Source organism: Polypterus senegalus, chromosome 1 (assembly GCF_016835505.1).
Source record: "Polypterus senegalus isolate Bchr_013 chromosome 1, ASM1683550v1, whole genome shotgun sequence".
NCBI lineage: Eukaryota > Metazoa > Chordata > Cladistia > Polypteriformes > Polypteridae > Polypterus > Polypterus senegalus.
In genome coordinates this window covers 34341939-34365493 of record NC_053154.1, presented here as the reverse complement: position 1 = coordinate 34365493, position 23555 = coordinate 34341939, and the positions used below count along the sequence as shown (strand labels likewise).

General features: G+C 39.6%; 1 protein-coding gene across 1 annotated transcript in view; it reads right to left on the bottom strand.

The window, feature by feature from the left end:
* Positions 1–10386: 10386 nt before the first annotated feature.
* The window catches only part of LOC120524043 (adenylate cyclase type 2-like), a 191248-nt gene continuing 178079 nt past the window's right edge, over positions 10387–23555 (bottom strand). Inside the window, exons 23-26 of the mRNA XM_039745868.1 lie at positions 22593–22694; positions 20242–20356; positions 17463–17587; positions 10387–15271 (exon numbers count right to left, since the gene is read on the bottom strand). Coding sequence (XP_039601802.1) covers positions 15125–15271; positions 17463–17587; positions 20242–20356; positions 22593–22694 — 489 coding nt within the window. The 3' untranslated portion in view covers positions 10387–15124. The remainder of the gene's footprint in view (positions 15272–17462; positions 17588–20241; positions 20357–22592; positions 22695–23555) is intronic.

Sequence of the window (23555 nt, the reverse complement as noted above, 5' to 3'; positions counted from 1 at the left end):
AAAGACAAACAAATTGTGATTGCATTCACTACACTTTTGGCACGCAGACTTATTGTGATAAACTGGAAGAACCCAAACTCTCCTCTTTTAAGTCAGTGGGAAACCGATGTGTTATACTCTTTGAAATTGGAAAAAATCAAATACTCAGAGGATCCGTACAGACGTTTTTCAAAACATGGCAGGATCTAATCAATAATATTTTAAAAATAAGTTCATGAAACATAGAGAATTTATTAATTTAGGTATGTTTAAAAGCTGTAAAATTTTATGCCGTTTGGCTTGCTCTCTCTCTCAAGGGTGGGGATCGATCTGTTCTTAACTCTATTTTTCTTTTTGTAAAAACTTGATTGCTTTGTATGGAGTGCAATAAAATTAATTAAAAAAAAAGTCCTATCTGAGTGATAGGCAAGAGTTTGTTAGTCTTGTCAACAGCAGATCCAGCTCAGTGCCAGTCACACAAGGAGCTCCTCCGGGCTCTGTCCTCGGCCTTCTTCTCTTCTCTATTTATATGCTTCCCCTTGGCCATATTATTCGTAGCTTCGGACTGGGTTATTATTTTTATGCAGATGATACTCAACTCTATTTCAATGTTAAAAGTGGAGCTTCATCAGACCTCTCTCAGCTCACAACCTGCCTCAGTGATATTTACACCTTGATGGAGCAGAACTCTTTAAAATTAAATTGTAACAAAACTGAACTCCTGCAAATTGGGACTAAAATGCAACTTAATAAAATGAGCTCCTTCCCAGTCCATCTTGGCGGTGATCTCATCAGACCTGCCTCTACTGCAAAGAATCTTGGTGTCATTTTTGATTCCTTCCTTTCTTATTCTGCCCACATAAACCACATTAAGAAACATTCTTATTTTCACCTCTGTAACATATCCCGTGTTCGCTCCTTCCTCTTCTTTTCTAACACTGAGAAACGAGTCCATGCTTTTATCACATCCCGCATCAATTATTGTAACTCGCTGCTGGCAGGTGCCCCTTCTAATCTTATATCACAGCTCCAGCTTATTCATAACTCGGCTGCAAGAGTCCTTACTCGAACCAGCAGCAGCGAGCACATCACACACATCCTGCTCCATCTTCACTGGCTTCCTGTGTCTCACAGAACATAAAATCCTACTAATAACCTACAAAGCCTTAAATAACCTTACACCAAACTACATCAGTGACCTTCTCCATCACAATGTGCCTTCCCGCCCACTAAGGTCCTCCGATTCTGGCATTCTTGTTGTGCCCCACACTAACCTACACTCCATGGGTGACAGCAGGGCTTCAGCTGTATAGCGCCCAGACTCTTGAATGACCTACTGAAATTAATCAGGTCTGCCGACTCCATGAATTATTTTAAAAAACAACTCAAAACTCATCTGTTCAGGAAGGCTTTTAGCTCTACTTGACTTTATTACCCTTCTTTTAGTTTACCTCTCTGTCAAGATGCTCATGTAACCTGTGTGTGTGTGCGAGACCATCAATTATGTTGTCTGTTAGGCTTTTCTCTGAATTTACTATCTTACTCTTCTTTATTTATTTATATGGTTTGTACAATGCTACTGTATATACTGTATATCCTGCCATTCTTTTAAATTCTGTGAAGTGCCTTGAGCATGGGAAAGGCGCTATATAAATAAAATTTATTATTATTATTATTATTAAAGCAGACTAATCCCAATCCCAATCCAGTAAAATACATGTAAACCAGAAAATCAAAACCCAACAATACTGACAGTAACCTTTGGCACAAACTTAGTGATCTGTTGCTGGGTCTCTTTTTCTAACTGTAATGTAAAGTAGGAAGGCGGACCCAGCAATAGTGATGTCATGGAGGCCCAGCCTCTTGGGGCTTCACTCACAAAGTACAGAGAGTCACATTAAAATATTTTTATGTGTGTATTTTGAGTTATTTAGTAGTTTTGTTTAGAGGAGAATTTATCATTTTTTTCTCCTTGCTGATTTGTTTTGACAAAGTTTATCTTTATTTTCATTTTATTCCATTCTTTGTTTATGCAACATTAGTACTGCATCACTTGACATCACCAGAATTGGGGTATGAATATGGTGGCATCTCTATTGTAAATTATCCCTTGGATGAACAAAACAACTTATTGAAGTCAGTTAGTTTCTTCTTCAAAGTAGGCCTATCATCACTTATTGTTTTCAGACATTGAACTCTTTTCCACCTTTGACTTTGCTCCTTATTTTGCCCATTGGTTGTGGTTGCTTTCCTGGCCATCTTTTTAGCTCTGGCCCAACTTTCACTTTTAGACTACAATTTTTGCCTTACGTTGCCATCTCCTGGTCAGTTCAGGTACTCACAATAACTTGCTCACATCTATGTCATAAGAATGGGAACATAAATAAACGTACACAATGCATAAATATTAAATAATAAACCAACATAACATAAATTAAATAAAAACACAAAAAAGTGTAATTCAAAAGACACAAAAAACAGAAAATAAATACAAACTAGGAAAAAAAACTGGCTCTAACACAACAATTTTATTAACATAGGTAAGGGTCTCTTGATACACTGGGTGCCAGTCCATTCCAATGCCCATCCACACTCACCCAGGACCAGATTAAAATTGCTATTCAAACTAATATTCATGTCTTTGGAGAGAAGGGTGGAAAACTGGACTACCCCAAGACAAAGCCATGCAGAGATATAGAGAAGTTGTTAACTCTACTCAGATGATAGAGTGTGGTGTGAAAAACTTCTTATTCTTTTGCATGTTTGTCACACAAAATGTTTCTGATCATCAAACACATTTAACCATTAGTCAAATATAACACAAGTAAACATAAAATGCAGTTTTTAAATGATGGTTTTTATTATTTAGGGAGAAAAAAAATCCAAACCTACATGGCCCTGTGTGAAAAAGTAATTGCCCCCTTGTTAAAAATTAACCTAACTGTGGTGTATCACACCTGAGTTCAATTTCCGTAGCCACCCCCAGGCCTGATTACTGCCACACCTGTTTCAATCAAGAAATCACTTAAATAGGAGCTGCCTGACACAGAGAAGTAGACCAAAAGCACCTCAAAAGCTAGACATCATGCCAAGATCCAAAGAAATTCAGGAACAAATGAGAACAGAAGTAATTGAGATCTATCAGTCTGGTAAAGGTTATAAAGCCATTTCTAAAGCTTTGGGACTCCAGCGAACCACAGTGAGAGCCATTATCCACAAATGGCAAAACATGGAACAGTGGTGAACCTTCCCAGGAGTGGTCGGCTGACCAAAATTACCCCAAGAGCGCAGAGACGACTCATCCGAGAGGTCACAAAAGACCCCAGGACAACGTCTAAAGAACTGCAGGCCTCACTTGCCTCAAATAAGGTCAGTGTTCACGACTCCACCATAAGAAAGAGACTGGGCAAAAACCGCCTGCATGGCAGATTTCCAAGACGCAAACCACTGTTAAGCAAAAGAACATTAGGGCTCGTCTCAATTTTGCTAAGAAACATCTCAATGATTGCCAAGACTTTTGGGAAAATACCTTGTGGACTGATGAGACAAAAGTTGAACTTTTTGGAAGGCAAATGTCCTGTTACATCTGGCGTAAAAGGAGCACAGCATTCCAGAAAAAGAACATCATACCAACAGTAAAATATGGTGGTGGTAGTGTGATGTTCTGGGGTTGTTTTGCTGCTTCAGGACCTGGAAGGCTTGCTGTGATAGATGGAACCATGAATTCTACTGTTTACGAAAAAATCCTGAAGGAGAATGTCCGGCCATCTGTTCGTCAACTCAAGCTGAAGCGATCTTGGGTGCTGCAACAGGACAATGACCCAAAACACACCAGCAAATCCACCTCTGAATGGCTGAAGAAAAACAAAATGAAGACTTTGGAGTGGCCTAGTCAAAGTCCTGACCTGAATCCAATTGAGATGCTATGGCATGACCTTAAAAAGGCGGTTCATGCTAGAAAACCCTCAAATAAAGCTGAATTACAACAATTCTGCAAAGATGAGTGGGCCAAAATTCCTCCAGAGCTGTAAAGACTCATTGCAAGTTATCGCAAACGCTTGATTGCAGTTATTGCTGCTAAGGGTGGCCCAACCAGTTATTAGGTTCAGGGGGCAATTACTTTGTCACACAGGGCCATGTAGGTTTGGATTTTTTTTTTCTCCCTAAATAATAAAAACCATCATTTTAAAAACTGCATTTTGTGTTTACTTGTGTTATATTTGACTAATGGTTAAATGTGTTTGATGATCAGAAACATTTTGTGTGACAAACATGCAAAAGAATAAGAAATCAGGAAGGGGGCAAATAGTTTTTCACACCACTGTACATCTTAATTATCTCTAACTACGTCAATACCAGTCTGTCCTACAAATTAATAAAAAATATAAGAATAATGATAATAACGATCCACATGTCATTACTTGAATTTAGATCTTCAGCAGTTTGTGTGTGAGAACGAGTCAAATGCTCATTTGCACAATATGGTGGCAATAAAAAAATAAGCAGAAAAACTGACACGATGACACTCCGCTCTTTGGAAAACTCCACACCCTTAGCTAAAAGGCTTCTGGGATCTCATCATGTTTGTCACACACATAGTGACTGTAATTAAAAGCCTTGTCCCAGCATGGTACCATCTTTAACCTCTAGAGGTGCCAGCTTTTAAGTTGATTGATTATGCTGATCAAAGACCACTTGAGATGGTTTGAAAGAGTGGGGTTGGTGGTCCTGGTGCTCATGTTGATTTTAACTATTTTAAGCAATGAGACGTACAGTATGTGGGGTCAGTTCATATACTAAAGAGGCTTGGGCAAAGCTGTCATTTTGCTGCAATGAGCCACTTCTAAATGATGATTATTTATATATTGAAAATATTTCCTTATTTTTTTTTCACTGGTGCACTGGGATGGTGGATAATGACACATTTAGCACATCTAAGATTAGACCTGCTATTTGGACCCATCATCTGCATGGACAATGGTGGGGATCAGACATGTGACAGTTGTGTGGGACAGCTGGGAGCCTAATCTTAGAATGGAAGAACCTGGGAGGTGGAGAGAGTGTACACAAGGCATTGTTTGTCCCGGAACTCTAGATGGCAGCCCCTAGGGTTGCAGCAGCACTCCGGATTCCCACATGGGAATTGGAGTTCTTTAGCTCAGCCCTGTTGAGTTTCATGGGTGTTGCCAGAGTGTGATGTGGGGACTAGTTGGCCCTACTTCGAGGGGCTCGCACCTTACCTAGAAGTGCTCCTGAGCCAAACCTTTGGGACATTGGAAGTACTTCCAGGGATTACTTAAAATGAGGTGTCACAACTCCGGGAGCCAGAGTCAGAAGAAGGTGGACAAAGCTTGTTGGGCATAGTGGAGAAAGAGGCAGAAAGAGTTAGAGTAAGAAAGAAAAGAAGACAGAAGACAAAGAGTTTTTGTGTGCTATTGCTTGTATTGTGGTTGTGTTGAGGGAAATGCTGGCTGGAAGCATTCCTACAAAATCAAAACCCATTTTTTTGTGAACTTATGTCCAGAACCTGTTTGTTTTGAGTGTTTGGGGAGCTGGAGTGCACCCTGGTGGCCACACAGGCATGAGCAGGACAAATTTAAACATACTAGACCTTAGTAATGGACACTGGCTTTTGAAACATGGAATGGCAACTCATTGGCTGGTAAGGAGCTTGAGCAAAGAACATAAGGAGTCATTGGAGTGGATTAAATAGTGGGGTACAATATAAAAAATTGGGGCAACAGGTCATTGTCATTAGATCTGCACCTTCCTCCCCAGTCATAGATATGCCAAAATATTGTAGCGACCCTTGTAGGAACCACACAGGACACCAGGTATGCTTTTCATGGATGCCAGAGCACCTTACTTTATTAATGCAATTCAGTTCCCTCTCATCAGCCCAATGTTAAGATCCACCACACACCACACCATCAAACCAAGAAAATCTCAAGTGCCTATGGTCTCGCTCACTGCTCTAGCTAGCATTATTTTTCTTCTATCTCATACTATTCTGTCTCCTCTATCCTACTGAATCGCCCACGCTCCTCAGCTACTTGTTCTTTTTATTCCCCAGGGTTCTTCCACTCTTTTTGCCACTTATTTTGTCCTGTAGTTCAGATGCTTCTCTTCTGCTTCTGCTATGGGTGCAGAGGGTTGAGAAGTCAAGTCAGCTTTACAATATTTTTATATCATAATGGAAGTCTACATGTACTGTAACCACAAAGGTCTCTAAACACACTCCAGATTGTGGTTGTGTGTCATTGTGCCTGCTAGTTGGCTGGTGTTCAATCCATCGTTGGTTTTTGAATTGCTTCCCATACTGCTAAAGTAGACTTAGGCCCCCACCCCATTCTAAGATTTATAGAAAATTAGTGAACAGATTAATAAATAATTGGAAAATAACCAGATACATGGCCTAAAAATGAGAAAATGAAATACATAAAATTTTATTAATTGCAAGTAACATGACTTGGTTTTATATTTATGTATTTATTTATTTTTTATTATTAATTTTATTTGAAGAAAATAACATTACATACAATCAAGTCAGACTTAACAAGCCAGAATGCAACTCCTTGATCATATGCATTTACATTGTGGTCCAGATCTAATTATTCAGATCCAGATTGTCTGGATGACTTTGATTTATGCGGGGACAATTCCAGTTCGGTGCGAAGACGATTCTTCATGTCGTCAGTTCGCACACTTCTCGATGGTCCAGGATTTTTCAGGTGATTTTCTATGTAATAAACTTAATAAGTTATAGCGTAATGAAATTGCATAATTAGATCTGGACCACCCTATATATTTGTAGTCGGAGGTGTACAGAGTAAAGACAAAAGGACTGTTCTTTGTGGTGCTCCAGTGTTCCTCACAACTGTCATCAGAAACACAGTGCTTGAGTCTCACAAACTGCTGGACAGGTAGTCCAGGACACCATGGGCTCATCCACCTGCACATCTGAGTTTACTCCTTAACAGGGATAGCCAGAAGGTATTGAAGGCACTTGAGAAATCAAAAAACATAATCCTCACAGTGCTGCCAGCTTTGTCCTACCTTGTGGAGCAGATTGATAATTACGTCATCCACTACAATTTTTGCCCAATAGGCAAACTGCAGTGGGTCCAGGTGGTCTACCACAAGAGGACTCGTATAGTCAAGGACCAGCCTCTCAAAGGTCTTCATGATGTGAGACATAAGTGCCACTGGCCTGTAGTCATTCAGTGTAGAGACGCCTGCCTTCTTTGGAGCAGGAACAATGCAGGGTGTCTTCAAAAACAGTGGCACTTTCTGGAGTCTTAGTAACAGATTGAATGGGGGACACCATGAAGTTGTACAGCACAGACCTTAAGAACTCAAGGACTGACTCCATCTGGCCCTGCAGCTTTTCGTGTGTGTAGTTTCCTTGGTTGTCTCCTTACTTGGTTTTCAGTTATGGACAGTCCACACTGATCATCACTGGTGATTCCAGTTGATGTGGCAGGAGTTGTTGATGTGGTAGGGATGATGTGGAGAGATGGGTCATTAGATGGTTCAGGGTGTTAGCTTTGTCCTCATCCCATTCCAGCACCTGAGCCCTGGGTTGCTTGAGTCCAATATTTATGTCCAGTCCATTCCAGACTTCCTTCATGTTATTCTGAAGGAGTTTGTTTTCTATTTCAGTTTTGTAAACTTCCTTCCCTTCACTCGGCTTTTTCTTTAGCACTCGCTGTGTGTTCTTCAGAGCCTCTTTGTTTCCAGATTTGAAGATTCTCTTTTTCTCATTCATGACACTTTAAAGCCCAACATTTGATCTGCCACATCATAAAACTGACTTGAATAAATGTCCACCAAGAATTAAAAGTAAAAGTTACTCATTACTTTTACTCACTTAAAACATTGTCCTCAGTTGTTTTCTTCCTACCTATTTTGAACAAGAGTGGCCTGGCATGCAGTATGGAAAAAATTGTGCTTCATTCAGTTTCATTGTGGCTTAGCTCCATTGCATAATTTGTGATTCAAAAAATTCAAAGGATTTACTTTATTGTGCCTGCATGTGACTTGCTGCAGAAAGCAATGCAATGCTGAGCGTTGATTAATATCACAAGCTCAGTAACAATATACAGGTAGACAATAGCGTTTGCTTTTTCAAAAATACAAAGCTGCACACTTCCGGTTGACTTTACCTGGCAATGACAAAGCAACTATATCTCTCAAAATGGCAGCAGCCATAAGTAACACAACATGGCTTAACTGGAGAAATGTATTTATTTCCACCCTCTTCAGAAATATGAAGTATAAAAACACGTGGCTATGAGATTCCTTGACCTCTAATTCCCAATTTTAATTTCTGAAACAGGAAGAAGTCACAGGGAACAATATCTGGCAAATACAGAAAGAATCCCCACATTGTTTTTCATCAAAAACTCTTTGATTGACAATGCGTTGCCTTTTCATGGTGCACATTCCAGTTCTTGGTGTATCACTTTGGTGGACAATTATTTCTCATGCTTTCCCTGAGCAGTTTAATGAAATGTTCATGCTGAATAGTCTGTACACGGGGAACAAACTATTTATGAATAAGTCCATCGATTTCGACAAATGTGATTATCATTGTCTCTTGAAAATCTGCTACGGCGACTCAGAGAAAAAGAAATTGCTCAGGTCATGTGCACAATTCTAGAATATGCATTGATTAATTCGGCATGATGTCCCTTAGCAGACTCTAGGCATGTCATACCTAGTGGCTGTGGGTACCCAGAAGGAAGGACAAGCATCCTGCCTGGGATAATGGAAGGTTTCATACTTGGCCAGGAGGCCATAATGGAAGGACCAGGAGCAGGTCCCCCAACATGGCAGGTGGCAGTGTGTTCAGAGCTAATCCTGATTAGGACACCTGCAGGGCTGCATGGGAAACAGAGTCCAGAAACACAACCTTGTTGGGATCTTTGGGGACAGTCAAAGGGCACTGCCAGTTAAGGTGTAACGACCAACCCCTTACCCAGCCAGCAGCTACACCTCAAAGACCAGTGGCCTGGATAATTTACTGAGATGAATCTAACTATCAAGCCGTACCTCCAACAAAGTACACTTTTCTCCACAATCGACAGTGTAAATATAAACTCACAAAAGCAGATATGTAAAATTATAATGATTAAATGTATTAAATGAAACAACAAGACAAATGCAAAAATAGAAAGAAACTTAAATATAAATATCCCTCCACCACATCAACAATGAGACACCACCATATATAAATACAACAAAACCCTCCCTTGCCCCTGTAACATATAACAAACAACACAAATAAAAAAATGTATGAGATATGGAAATGATCATGAACTTGAGTCCGGTTATAAAAACTGTCCTGAATACGGTTGACTGAACTAATGGTAAATGAGTCATTTGGTTTTCCCGGAACAAAATAGAACAGCCTCACCGTGGATCCTCGGTGCGTGGTGGATGACGAAGTCCGACCCCGGGGTCTCTCGTGATGAGGATATTGAAGTCAGTCCGACGAATTGAAAAACAAACTGGATGAAATGCGCGAGGTGGAATACGGCAGGTATAGATGGCTTGTGGTCGTGACATGAAAAAGTCTCCTTCTCTTCTCTTTTCTCCTCTCCTCCTCTTCTCTTCTCTTCTCTCCTCCTCTTCTCTTCTCTCCTCTCCTCCTCTTCTCTTCTCTCTCCTCTCCTCCCCTTCCTAATGGCGTAAATAGTCCTGTGACGGCTGTAATCACTTATTAATAGTGAACAGGTGTTTTCCAGGTTTGAGGCTGTGGTCTTCTTCGCATTTACTGATACACACACATAAACAGCAAACGGGACAATGAAACGAGATGCACTCAGTACTGACATTTGACAACACTACCTATGTAGCCCCGCTACAAAGGACTGCCCTGGTTTCTGCACGACCCAAAAGTGCTCTGGATGACTGGAACAACAGACAGGAAGCAGTTACCAGGCTGACCTTAAAAGAAAGCCTGCTGCCTTATTTTAGTTGATACAGATTGGGGAGGAGGAAGGTGGAATCATGATTGGTTTATTTTGCTGGAGATTATGTGAAGAAGATGTCTTATCAAAAAATCATTTATTTGAACCTGGAATTGTGTCGGGTATTGCTGTGTCTGTAGTTTGGGGCTCAGGGACACCCCCCACTGGTTATGTGGCATATTTGATAACTGTACACTGATTCTGGGAATTTTCAGGTCCCCATTCATATTCTGATCCCATTGACAGTCAAAGTGATTCTGATGCTAGCAACATTACTGGTTACTAATGAAGCAATAAAATACATCTTGTCTGAACGATTTGTTTACTGTAAACCTTTATCCGAAAGAATCTTTTGGCCCAACAAATGTTTGAGATTGAACACAAGGTAAAATATTGAAAACAAATAAAAGAAAACATACCAAATACACCCTTAAACACTTTAAATATAATTCTTTATTGCTATAAAAATTGCAGAATTTATATCTGAGAACTTTAGCTGACAATTACAGGCAAACCCATGTAAATATCATGGTTGTCTAAACAACTAGTAAAACGTATGATTCTGGATCAAGATGCCATACCATACGATTTTCAGCCCTAATCCAATTCATGGCCTATCCTGGCAGTCCTGCACACAAGGCAGGAAACCTTCCTAGATAGAGTGCCAGTCCATTAAGGCCTCATGAAATTTAAATATTTTTCAGTCCTGGACATAAATAGACACGTGCAGACAAGAAGTAAGGAAGCAAAGAGCAGCGCATACTAAGCAATGGCTGTCTTGAAGGCCATCTATGACAACTATTCAACCTAAAGCAGGATAAGCATTTTTATTAAAATAGTTTTCCTGCATTTAGGTTTTTTTTATGATTTTCCTATAAAAAGCAAAAAAATAATTAAATTACACCTTCTATACAAAATAAATTATACAAACACATGTAAACATCTATTATCTTCACATTACAGTTTCTCAGTTTCTGATGTTCTGTTATCAGACAAGATGAACATCCATATCCAACATCTGCTAATGCAAGTCTGGCAGCCAGAGGGAGCTAAACCTGCCTGAGAGCGTCACTGGGTGATGAACTGCAGGAGCTTTCAAAGTCTCATTGGGTTCCCAGCTGAACTGGTGTGGGAAACTCAGGGTAACTGGCAGATGGGTCTTATCTCATATTACACTTCCTTATCTTATTGCTTTGAATTGTTTTCTTGTGTGCTTCAGAAGTGCCTTGTGATGATCTACTTTATAAATAGTGCTTTATCAGATAAAGGTGAACTGAAGTTGAATCTAATGTGTAACCTGAGAACTGGGGTCTGTTCATTGTGGTTTCACCATACGTTTACTGGCAACAGTATATCACTAAAGAGCCAACATAAGTGCTTTACTGCATGGTCATAATTTATTTAAAGACCACCTACATCACATATAGAATAATGGGGTAAAACCGAAACAGTGGTAGTTAAACCCCTTCATTATGACTGTGGACCTCTATGATTCCTTATTAGGCATTGCGTCTCTATTGCGCTATTTTTCATTTGACAATTGATAATGACAGCTTTTGTTTTTTATCCTGTATTACTACGATTCTAACACTAGTAGCAGGGCACTCTACTTCATTTTAAGCACTCCTATGTAGTGGGCTTCTCTCTGGCAATGAATCTATTTTGAGGATCATTTAAATGATATGTGACACTGGTCCCAAAATCTATTTTTGTGGGACCCCTTTCTTTCATATATGGCACTGGTCCCCAACACCTATTATGTGAGGCCCCATTATGTTATGTGTGACACTGGTCCTCATTTTTTCTTTTTTGTTGTGGAACCCTTGATATCATTTTTGATTCTGGTCTCCATAATTTGTTTTTGTGGGACCCCTTTATTTCATAAATGGCACTAGTCCCCATAATCTATTTTTATGGGCCCCTTTATATAATTTGTGGCATTGGTCCCCATAATTTGTGTTTCAGGGACCCTTTATTTCCTATATTTCTCTTGTCCCCAAAATCTATTTTTGTGGAACCCTTTAGGTCTCCATAATATTACATGATTTGAACTTTAAATCTCTCATTTTTCTTTATTGCTAAAAGTACACTTGGCCCACCAGCTATTTCTGTTTAGGTCCAGGGTCCTATATCTGTAATATTAGTATTAGTATTAGTAGCTCAGCAGCAGTAGACATACCCTGCCCCTCGACATTCTGTACTCTTTTGGACAATTTCATGTAATAAGCTCCTCAGCTTTAAATCTTGCATTAGATCTCTTTTACCACATTATAGTGGTGCCCTCAATTTAATTTCAGGCACTGGACCTCACATTGCTATGGTGTTTGGCGGTTGATTTATAAATTTCTGTAAACTGACTCTTCTACTTTGATTGCAAGTAGGCAGCTTCACATAACTATAGCAGCTACGGGACATCATGTTGCTCTCTTTTTGGCTTTTGACATTCTAGTTAATGTAACACAGACTTCTGCTTTGAGCTTCTTAGATGAGTTCATTCAAGCATCCAGGCAGCAGTGCCTCATGGTTTTACTTCTTCTATGGAACATCATACTGTTTTGTTGTGGTAAACTAATTCATGTAATGAGCTAATGTTCTTTAGGCCTCACGGTGGACCTCTGTCATTCCACCCTATCTGTGGTGCTCCCAATTTATTCTCATGGCACTGGACCCCTGTATTGTTGGCTAGTGACACACTGGTTCATGTAAAAACACTCTCTCTGTCTCTTCTTGGGCCTGGCTGACCATGACAATTGGGAACATTGTTTTATTTTTGATATAAGACCCCATACTGCTGTTATTTGGCTGTTGTTTCTATTGTAGACGTGGTGAACTCCTGCACTCTGTCCCTGGCAGTGTACCTCTGTCACTACACCCTAATGGTGGGACCTGCTATTTGGCTTTTGATTCCTTACTTCATGTAGTGAGACCCTCTTAATTTAGTTCCATCACTGGACCCAAAGCTGTTTTCATTATTGATTCATTACTTCTGTAATATTCACACATCTTTATGTGTGAACTTTGGTGTTATTTGGAGCTTTTATACATGCGGAATCAGAACTTGTGTTTTGAGTTTAAATATATAACCATCTTGACTTCATTTTAGTCGCGTGACCATGACCCTTTGACGTGACTATGTGTTATGTTAAATATGGTGTCGGTTGCACTTTTTCAAGTTATCCCTCTGTGGATGCCAATTCTCAACTTCTTTAGTGTTAGTTAACTTTAACTCTAAGTAGACCATAGCGTTGGGTTTTGAACTTTGACTTCTCATTTTGCCCTTTTGGTTTTGGTTGCTTATTATTACTCTGTCTCACAGCTTTCAACTCGTGCTTTTCCCTTTTGACCACATCTTCTTAGCATTTTGATTATCTCCTGGTCTTTTTGTCTCACAGTAATCATCGAGCACACTGTGTGTCCATAACACAAAGTCCCTTTACTTTAGGCTTGGCAGCTGACCTACTTTGATGTTCGGGTCCCTTGAATAATTTTTGTATTTAGGCCCCAATTGGTTGTTTTTTCTTTATTTATATAATACATTATTTCTGTAATCATTGTACTTGGGCCTGGCAGCACTATACTGATGATTTTATTTATTCATTTAAAAAAAAAAATTAATTTATAACATTGCATTGGACTTTTGATTTCTTAATTCATGTCATGAGCCCCTATAGTTAAGGCAGGCCTGGCAGGGAACCTATTTAGTTTATGCTACCTTATGCCATAGTTTTGGCATGTAATGACTACTTCATAAATTAAACACCTCTGTTGTATGCCTATCAGTGGTCCTCTTTCACTACACCCTGATGGGGTAAGGCTCTCATTAATTACATTAGTTCATATAACAAGTTCCCCTGCTGTAACCCTGACAGTGGACATCTATTGCAACACCATGATGGTGGAATCCCTGATCTATTTTTCAGCACTGGACTAATGGTGCTGTGTTTTTGGCTATTGGTACATTAGTCCACATAAAGAGACTGTCACTTGATCTGTCATTGCACCCTGACGGCAAGAGCCCCTGTTTAATTTCTGGTCCTGTACTCCATGCAACTCTGTTATTGGCTTTTGATTTGCTAGTTCAATTAGTAAACCCCCTTTTTGGTCTAAGTCTGGCTGTGGGCTTCATTCATCACACGTTGATAGTGGAGACCTTTCAATTGACTTTGGTCACAAGTGCCATGCTGCTCTCTTTTTGGCTTTGATTCCTTAGTGAATGTAATGAGCCCCCCGTTACCTGAAGTCTGACACTCTGATGGTGTTTCCCTCTATGGTTTTATTTCTGGCAGTGGACCCTCTGCTGTCCTGTTTCTCGCTATTAATTGGCTAGTTCGTGTAATGAGTCTATTTGCCTTAGGCCTGGCAGGGGACCTCTTTCGCCACACGGTAACAATGAGGTTTCTGATTGATTATTTAGATCTAACCCCCATTTTGGTCAGTTTTTGACTATTGGTACTGTAGTTCATGTAACAAATCTCTGTATTTGTACTGTGAGGCCTTATTTTTTAAAATTGGGGAACTGGCCCTGATAGTGCTTTGTTCTTGACTCACTAATTCATGTCATGAGCCCCTCTACTTTAAATCTGGCAGTGGACCTCTTTAACCACACCATGATGACCAAACTCCTATCTAATTTCTGACCCTGGATCCCAGGCTTTTAATTTGCAGTTCTCTTTCTATTTTACACCTGGCTGCAGACCTCACTCATCACACCCAGACGGGGTAGACCCTCTATGTCTTTTCAGTCACAAACACCATTTGATTGTCAAAGTCATTTGAGCGATTTTGACTCCCTCTGCTCTCTTTTTGGGACAGCATCTTGCCATCCTGACAGTGTAGCTCCTTCTTCTCTATATTTTAACACTTTCTTTTCACAAAATGTCTCTTTTCATCGATGATGAAAGGCATGTTTTCAGTTGTGTTGCCTTCTCATGGAAAAAAAAAAGCAAAGCAGCTACTGACTACTTGTAATAAGATGACGCAAGTGTGACTTGCAGGAAGTTCTGGAGAAGGAAGTATTTGTATTGACAGGCAGCGTAACAATAAACTGGACATGCACAGTTCTTCTGGTGAATTCAGAAGAAAACACTGCATGCTGTAGTCAGTGAGTCTTTAACACACAAGAGGCAACACAACACTTCTCTCCACGTGTGCAGGCGGCTTGAGCTGCTTTTTCAAATGAACCAGTCCCCGCCAGATTTGCCTGCATCAGTGTTCACAAAAAAGGTCCTCAGTTCCCCTTTTCCTTTCACCTTGATGACCCCTCGCAGGGTGCACGAGTAGCCCAATGACTGAAGAACTTCTGCAGTCTCCTCTGTCACCTGCACAAACAAGAAAGAAAAAAAAAGAAATGACTACATATCACTTTAAACCTGCATAATCCAACTCAGGGTCACGGGGGCCTAAAGGTTACTCCAGCCAAGCCATTGCGGGCTCACTCAGTCACACACACACATACACACCTATACAGGGACATTTTGGAATCAAAAATTAATCTAATGAGCACATCTGAATGTCATGTCGCATTAGACAACTTCTGCTGTGACTTTTCAGCTGTAGCCTTCATTTAGAAACATAATGTCAATTTATTTATATAGCACATTTAAAACAACATAGGAATGCTGTAGCCAAAGTGCTTTACAATAATAGAATAAAAGAAAACATACAATTAACATAAATAAAATACATAATAAATAGAAGTAATGTTACATAATCACAATGAGGAAACCATCAGTATTACTGAAGGTCACGGAATGCAAGTGACTAGAAATGAGTCTTTAATCTCGTTTTGAACAGTTCAATTGTAGATGACTCCTTTATATGATGAGGTAAAGTGTTCCACAGGCGAGGGGCAGCAGCTGTAAAGACCCTCTCCCCCTTAGTTTTACACTTGGTACGAGGGACAACAAGAGACAACTGGCCAGAAGATCTAAGAGCTCCGGATAGCTGGTGTAAAACACACAATTTGGATAAATAGGCATAAGCAAGCCCGTGTAAAGATTTAAAAACTAGCAACAAGATTTTAAAATCAATTTAAAAACTGACAGGCAGCCAGTGTAAAGAAGCTAAAATAGGAGAAACAGAGTCATACTTTCTTGCCCCAAACAGAAAGCAAGCGGCAGCATTCTGGACCAACTGTAATCTGTGTATCAGTGATTTGCTAATCCCAGAATACAGCGAGTTGCAGTAATCCAGGCTAGAAAAGATAAAAGCATGAGTAGCTTTCTCAAGATCCCTAGAGGATAAAAACGACTTGATCTTACCTAATAGACGAAGATGGAAAAACCAACTCTTGACTACAGAATTAATCTGTTTCTCAAAAGAGAGGTTACTATCAAAGATAACATCAACATTGTAGACTTGAGGTTTGCAAAAGACAGAGAAAGAGCCGAGAAGTCCAAGAGCAATTTGAGCTTGAAAGAGAAACATAAGACATTTAAGAAATGAGAGGAGACCATTCAGTCCATCAAGCCCGTTTGTTTAGCGTATGACTAAGCTGTTCCATTATCTCATCCTGATTCTTCTTAAAGGTTGTCAAGGTTTCTGCTTCAACTCTATGTCTCAGTAGTTTGTTCGCGTTAAGAATTGCTTCCTGGCTTCAGTCTTAAATGCACTTCCCCTTAGTTTCTACTGAAGTCCTCAAGTATGAGATTCGCCCTTAAGTTGAAAGAATATTGCTGGATATACTTCATTGATGCCTTTGAGCATTTTAAATACAGTATGTGGACTGACATAGTCTTAGAAAGTCGGAGGCTGTCGGTGGCGCACTCCTGTGAAGCTAATCACCTAATATGACAAACCCAATGGCTGAGATCCAGTAGTCCGTGACTTGCTCCGACAAACTCAAACAGGTTTATTCAAAGGGGTGGGAATCTTTGCATGAGAGCTCATCCAGAAGTACAATGCATACAATGCAACAATGAGGAATAAGGAATGAAGGTGGTTTGGAACCCACAAACACAAGAGAAGCTTGTCTGTCTGATATTTTGTGTTTTATGTACCACAAGAGAATTGAAAAAGAAGATTCACAAGCAATTCACAACATGAATATACTGATTTTACAGTAATAGTCAGGTGGTAGGTTTGGTGGCAAAATGATTTATGTAGTCCAACTACCTAAATACTTCAAGGACCTAAGGTGGACCTAACTTGAGTCTCTGGCCTGGTCACAATGAGAATATTCTCTCTGAGTTTGTGGGTTTTCTCCCGCTATCCAGTTCCTCCCTAATTTGCTGACTCAAAATGGACCCATTGCAAGTGTGGGTGTACACTTGAGTCAGCTCACTCCATTTACATCTCGTTCTTTGCTTGTGAACCTGCTGAGAATGTCTGGAGCTCCCTTTGACTATGCACTGCAACAAACAGGATCAAAAAATGAATCGAAAAATAGAACAAGAGACAGACGAAAAAAAGAACTCTAGGATATCTGGGAACTAAGCAGAGGCAAGAAAAATGCAATAAGAATGAAGTATTAGTGTCAACCAGTTATAGTAAATCTCCAGTGTCTCTCACCTGGATCTTGCCATCTACGCCAGTGCTGTCCATGCGACTTGCCACATTTACTGCATTTCCCCAGATGTCGTACTGAGGTTTCTGAGCACCTATCACTCCTGCAATAACTGGGCCATGGTTTATGCCTGTATGAAAGGAAAGATGTGAAACAGAATTGGTTGGTAAGGGTTGAAAACTCTTAGACAGTCCAGTTGCAGCATCTCTATCCTCCCATTTTGGATTTCATCATGGGTTTCTATGTTACGTTATACAATCTTAATCTGTTTAATTAAATTGAAATATATTTTTGTTTTTAATTCACATAGTAATCTGTAATATCACAATTGTGATTGTGGCAAAATGTTATTGATAATACTAAATAAAAGGAGAAAGAAGTGAATTAGTTCAATTCAATGTGATGTTATACAACATTCTTCCTCTCATATGACAAGCACCCTATTGAATATAACAAACATAAATCATGTAGTAAAAATTAAAATAGCCTACAATGCTTGGATAGATAAAAAATGGACAAATGAAGAAAACAGAAACATTATAAGAACCCAAAAAAGTCTGACTTGCGCTACAAAAAACCATAACTTTAGCAGTGAGCTATTGCAGGCCAATACTTTACTAGTTAGGAATGAAGAATAATATCTTGTTAAAAAAATTGACATCATCTTTTCTAAATGTGATGCACCCTGGGCAAAATAAAACAATAATTATTTGTAATGAATGTAAAACTCTTGAATATATTTAAATTGCTAATAATTGTGTCATGTTTAATTTGGATTGAGTTGATTTGTTTTGCATTATTGTGTCCAAAAATTAACATCCTGACATCTCTCTATTATAAAAAAAATCTTGGAAGGAGATGAGATGTGATTGTCTCAGAGACACTTTCATGTCCCGTGAGACGAGTCTTCGTGCCAAGTGATGTAACCATGCCGGGGCCAGAAGCCCCACGAGATAAGAGCTTATGCAAAGAGATTTGAAAAATCCTGCGTGGTTATGTCAAAGACATTTCTTTAAGAGAAAGAAACAGAATTTACTCACGGGCAGTTATACATTGTGTTGTCACAATATAATTCCAAACTGGGAATCAAAATTCAATGTGATATTGATGAAAAGGTAAAAGTGAAAAGAGATCGAATATATGGAAATAGGTGATATGACAGAAGTGCACAGTGTGAAAAGCAGACCACACGGCATGGCAGCAGCAGCAATTCAGCAGCTGATCGAGCAAAGAGGAGGTAAAAATAAAAGAAAAAAAGCTGTATGTGTTTCCCATGGTATCACCGTTTAAGAGGGGGTGTCGGAGGAGCGATTGTGTCTCCTTCGGGTGCGTTCAGCCCCCCTCTTCACAACGTGAGCGGCAGAGACGCAAAATGGTTGGTGCATAGCGCAGGCGGTGGGGGGAAGATGGGGTGTTCGAGCGAAACGAGCAGGGGGCAAAGCCCCCGAGTACAGATACAAAAAAACCAGACAGACATTACTTCAAAACTTTGACTTGCAGTAGCCACTTCACGTCAGCGATTGTCACAGAGAGCGGTTCCCTGAAGTTTCAGGAATCTTATCATCTAAGTGATTCTATAAAGATCAGTATGACAGAACTAAATTGTAAGAGTTTCACAGATTCCGATAAAAAACTTTGTGCATTTTTTATCATTATTGCCATTATTGATTTTTCGGCTCCTGGCTTATTGATTTTGTCTAATTATGGTTGTTGAGTACAATTTGGTTTTTAATTCACTGTCTCATAGGCAATTGACATACTTAATGCTGCGTAATGTGTGTGCTTCAGGATGCTGCTGCTATGCAAGCCTTGTACTGACTATACTTGTATATGCACTTTAAGTAAATCTGGAGGATTCCAACAGGTTTCAGTGTGAGAAATAATCACGGTGAGAAAACAATGTCTGGTTTCACTGTGTTGTGAGTTGAGGGAAGAAAGAGAAAGATGTTAAAGATAAAAATTCTTTGCCCTCTGATGCTGTTGTGAAGGTTTAATAAAAAAAGAGACGTCAACAGCGACACAGAAAATGGTATGTGAGACTTTTAAATATATTGTGTCATTATGATGGGGAATATGTGATGCTTGTATTTCCTATGTGAGAAATGGATGAAGAAAAGCACCACGAATGCATCTGCATGTCAGCATTTAAGTTTGATGATTTGCTTCACTGCATCGAATCATTCATCAAACACAGAAGCACTCAGATTTATCCTGTTGGAACTGCATTTTGGCTTATCGTCACATGTTGTTAGTAAACAAGATGCTGATGTCAAGTAGCAAAATTTGAGCAAACATGCCACCCATATTTGTTCAGGTACTGCAACTTGTGCATGCGTCACAGTAATTTCTGACAACATGCTCAGAAGATGCGTCAAAAGAATGCTGGGAGTACGTGACAGCCATGATGTGTGTGTGTAAGGATTCTGAGTGTGAATTATAATCCAGCACTAAGTCTTCTGATTTTGATCCCTTACTTGTTAAAACAACTCCTCTCCTGGCCAATCCGTTCAATTTTTGTTGCATCCCGGTGCTACCTTAACATCTGCAAGTGTGACTTAAATTAGTATTAACTAAACTCATAATGATATTTTACACATAATGCTACATTTTTTAAATCATGAAAAAATATAATAACAATGTAAAAAAACAAATCAGTACATGGTTACATGGTTAGGATAACAAAAATGACCACATTTCCTAAAAAATATGTGAGGAAACCAGAGTACAGAAAAAAACTTACGCACAGAGAAGAATTTGCAAAGCAAATGGACTTTGGTTACTCACCAACCCTCAGCTTGAAATTATTGAAGGAATGCCTATTAATTACATCCAGTTTTCCCATTAAAGCCACAGCAAATTCCACCATAATTCCAATGTGGCCATATTTCCGGTCTCTATCCTGTTGGAAGGAACAATATGTTGAGAAACAGTCATAGATATGGCAATATACATTAAAAAGCAATAATCACAGAAACCATTCATTTTTCTTAATAATGTCTAACAAAATCATATGTTAAATTGTTTAAACAGGCAGGAAAGTTAATGTCTAATAATAGGCTTTTTTAAAGGCACACGGTCAGCCATGTTCTTATCATTCAGGCACATTTTGACCCTACTAGATTAGATAAAGGAGTGTTGGATGGGGTGGATTGAAGGCTTTGCAGTGATCTCATTGTAACTAACTGGCCAGTTAGCCTGAGGGAATACAAACAGCTGTACATACAGATGAAAGGACATGAACAGGCCACATTTGGACTGGAATGGGGGATGAGTCTGCCTGACCAAGAGGTGTGCCAAAAAATGACATTGTGGACTTAAATTAAGATGCAGAGAGAAAGGCAATTTGTCTCTGCCATTTTCTTTCCTGGATGAGAACATTTCTGCTGCCCTATGCAGACAGCATGCTGGATCAAGGGCCATGCCAGTCTACATCAGACCAGAGGCTAATAGACATTAAGACAGAGATAGTGACCTGGTAGCCTGTTATCACAGTGTATTATTTGAACCAACACATGTGTCTTCTTCTTCTTCCTTGTCATCTCTTCCCACTTCTGTGTATAGTCAATGTGTTTGATCAACCTTCTCCAAATAAATCAGTCCTGCACCTCCTTACCAATTTCCTTCAGATCTTCTTTTGCTTTATCCATCCACCTCAGCTTTGGCCTCCCGTGCTTTCTCTTCCCTTGTACCTTCACTCCCATCACTCTTTTGCCCACATAGTCATTGCTTCTATCCATTGTGTCTATACCACTTCAACCTACTTTTCTGTGCTTTCTTAGCTGTCTCTCCTGCTTTTGTTGTACCTTTGATTGTCTCATTTCTTATTCTGTCTGTTTTTGCAAATCCACACATCCATCTCTACATTCTCATTTCTTCTACATCTAACTTACTTACTATCCATGTCTCAGCTTCTTAACATACAGTGCATCACTGCTGGTCTTACCACCTTCTTAAAAACCTTATCTTTAACCTTTGCTTTAATTCTCCGATCACACAATAGTCTTGATACCTTCTTCCAATTGTTCCATCCACACTTCACTCTATGCATTATCTTTGCAATCTAATTCTCCATCTTGGGCTACCACTGATCTTAGACATTTACATCTGTCCACTCTTGTCAATAACTTTCCTTGCAGGTTAACTTCTTAATCCTGATCATCATTAAACCTTATATATTCTGTCTTCTTCCTATTTATCTTCAATCCTCTATCTTCCAAAGTTCTTCTTTATTCTTGTAACCTCCTCTCCACTCGATCTTTTCTGGTGCTGCACAACACAACGCCATCATAAGTCTTTTCCAAATCAATAAACACTATATGCAAACCTTTAAACAACACATTTGTACCCTGCTTTACTACATTATCATGGATAAATGTGTAACTTTCTCTTCTGCCTGTTTTAGCACTCCATCTTTTTTCCTGAGGCCATGGACATTAAAGGTAGTGTAATATATTAGGGGTATAGCAGGGATTTAGAGGCATTTTGGTCAGGGCTTCATACTAAGGAATACAAAAGGAAGAACAGGGCCACTCTAGGACCCTATTACATCAAAACAGGATGCCAGGTCCAGCTGTGAGGATCAGTCAGTGAGGAGAATTTTGGAGCTGAAATGAAAAACAGCAGCAAAGAAAGGTGAGGTGTGGAAGAGGGTGACCTACATTTTGGGATGATCGGCATGTCTTTGTGAGATGATTTTGGTAGACAGGGCCACATCACTCTTCATTCACTTCACTACCATTCTCTCCATCCTTACATTTGACTCTGTGTTGCCGACATGACATTGCGTGTATTTCTTTTGTTTTTCAGCAAGGATTAAGGGATGTTGAATGGGAGGTTTGGATGACTGAAGCCTATTCCAACAGCATAAAGCAAAAGACAAAAAACCATCCAACCCAATGCAGGGCATTGTACTGTATATTCACATCCCACTGGACCAATCACCTAAACTGTAGGGAGAGAACAGGCACACCCACACAGACATGGGGAGAACATGCAAATACCACACAGAGAGCCAGGATCTAAACCCAGGGCTAACTATGGCATCACCACACTACTCCACAGTGTTACAGTAAAGACATCTCTCTCCGGAATTCTCTAACAAGGCCGGCACTTTGTATTGTTTATGTCTACATTACCTTTTTGATCTCTTGCTGTGTGTTGATGCCAGTGGCAGCCATATATGTACTGCAGATGGTTTTTATTTTCTCCACGCCACTGAACTTGGGCTTGGACAGGAGCTGTTAAATAAAGAAGATGCTTTTTAAGATATTTCACAGGACAGGTCTGATCATTCTGCATTGCTCAATTTCTACATGCAGTTAGGTCCATAAGTATGGGGGCAGTTACAGAATTTTCATAAGTTTGGCTCTATATACCACCACAACAGATTTGAAATCAAGAAATAATTACATGATTGAAGTGTAGGCTTTCAGCATTAATTCGAAAGGTTTCACAGAAATATCATATGAGCCATTTAGGAATGACAGACATTTTTATACATGGTGCTACCTTTTCAGGGGCACAAAACTTTTTGGACAAGTGACTGGCAAGCTGTTCCATAGTCATGCGGGAGCAGGTCCCTCATTATAACATTAACTATTAAGCAGGTAGAAAACTGGAATTGATTCCAAGTGTGGAATTTGCATTTGGAAGCTGTTGCTGTGAACTCTCAATATGAGAGGCCCAAAGAGCTGTGAATGCAGGTAAAAAACAGGCCATCATTAGGCAGAGAAAACAAAACAAACCCATCAGAGAGACAGCAGAAACACCAGGAGTGGTCAAATCAACCATTTGGTACAGTCTTAAAAAGATGGAGCACACTGGTGAGCTCAGCAACACCAGAAGGCCTGGACAACCATGGAGGATAACTAACTGTACTGGATGGTTGCAGAATTCTTTCCATGGTCAAGTAAAACTCCTTCACAAAATTTAGTCAAACCAAGAACACTCTCCGGGAGGTAGGCCTGTCATTGCCAAAGTCTACAATCTAGAGAAGACTTCATGAATGTAAAGACATTGGGCTTACCAAAAAGTGCAAACCAGTGGTAGTCCTCAAGCACAAGAAGAACAGATTAGACTTTGCCAGAACATATTTTTAA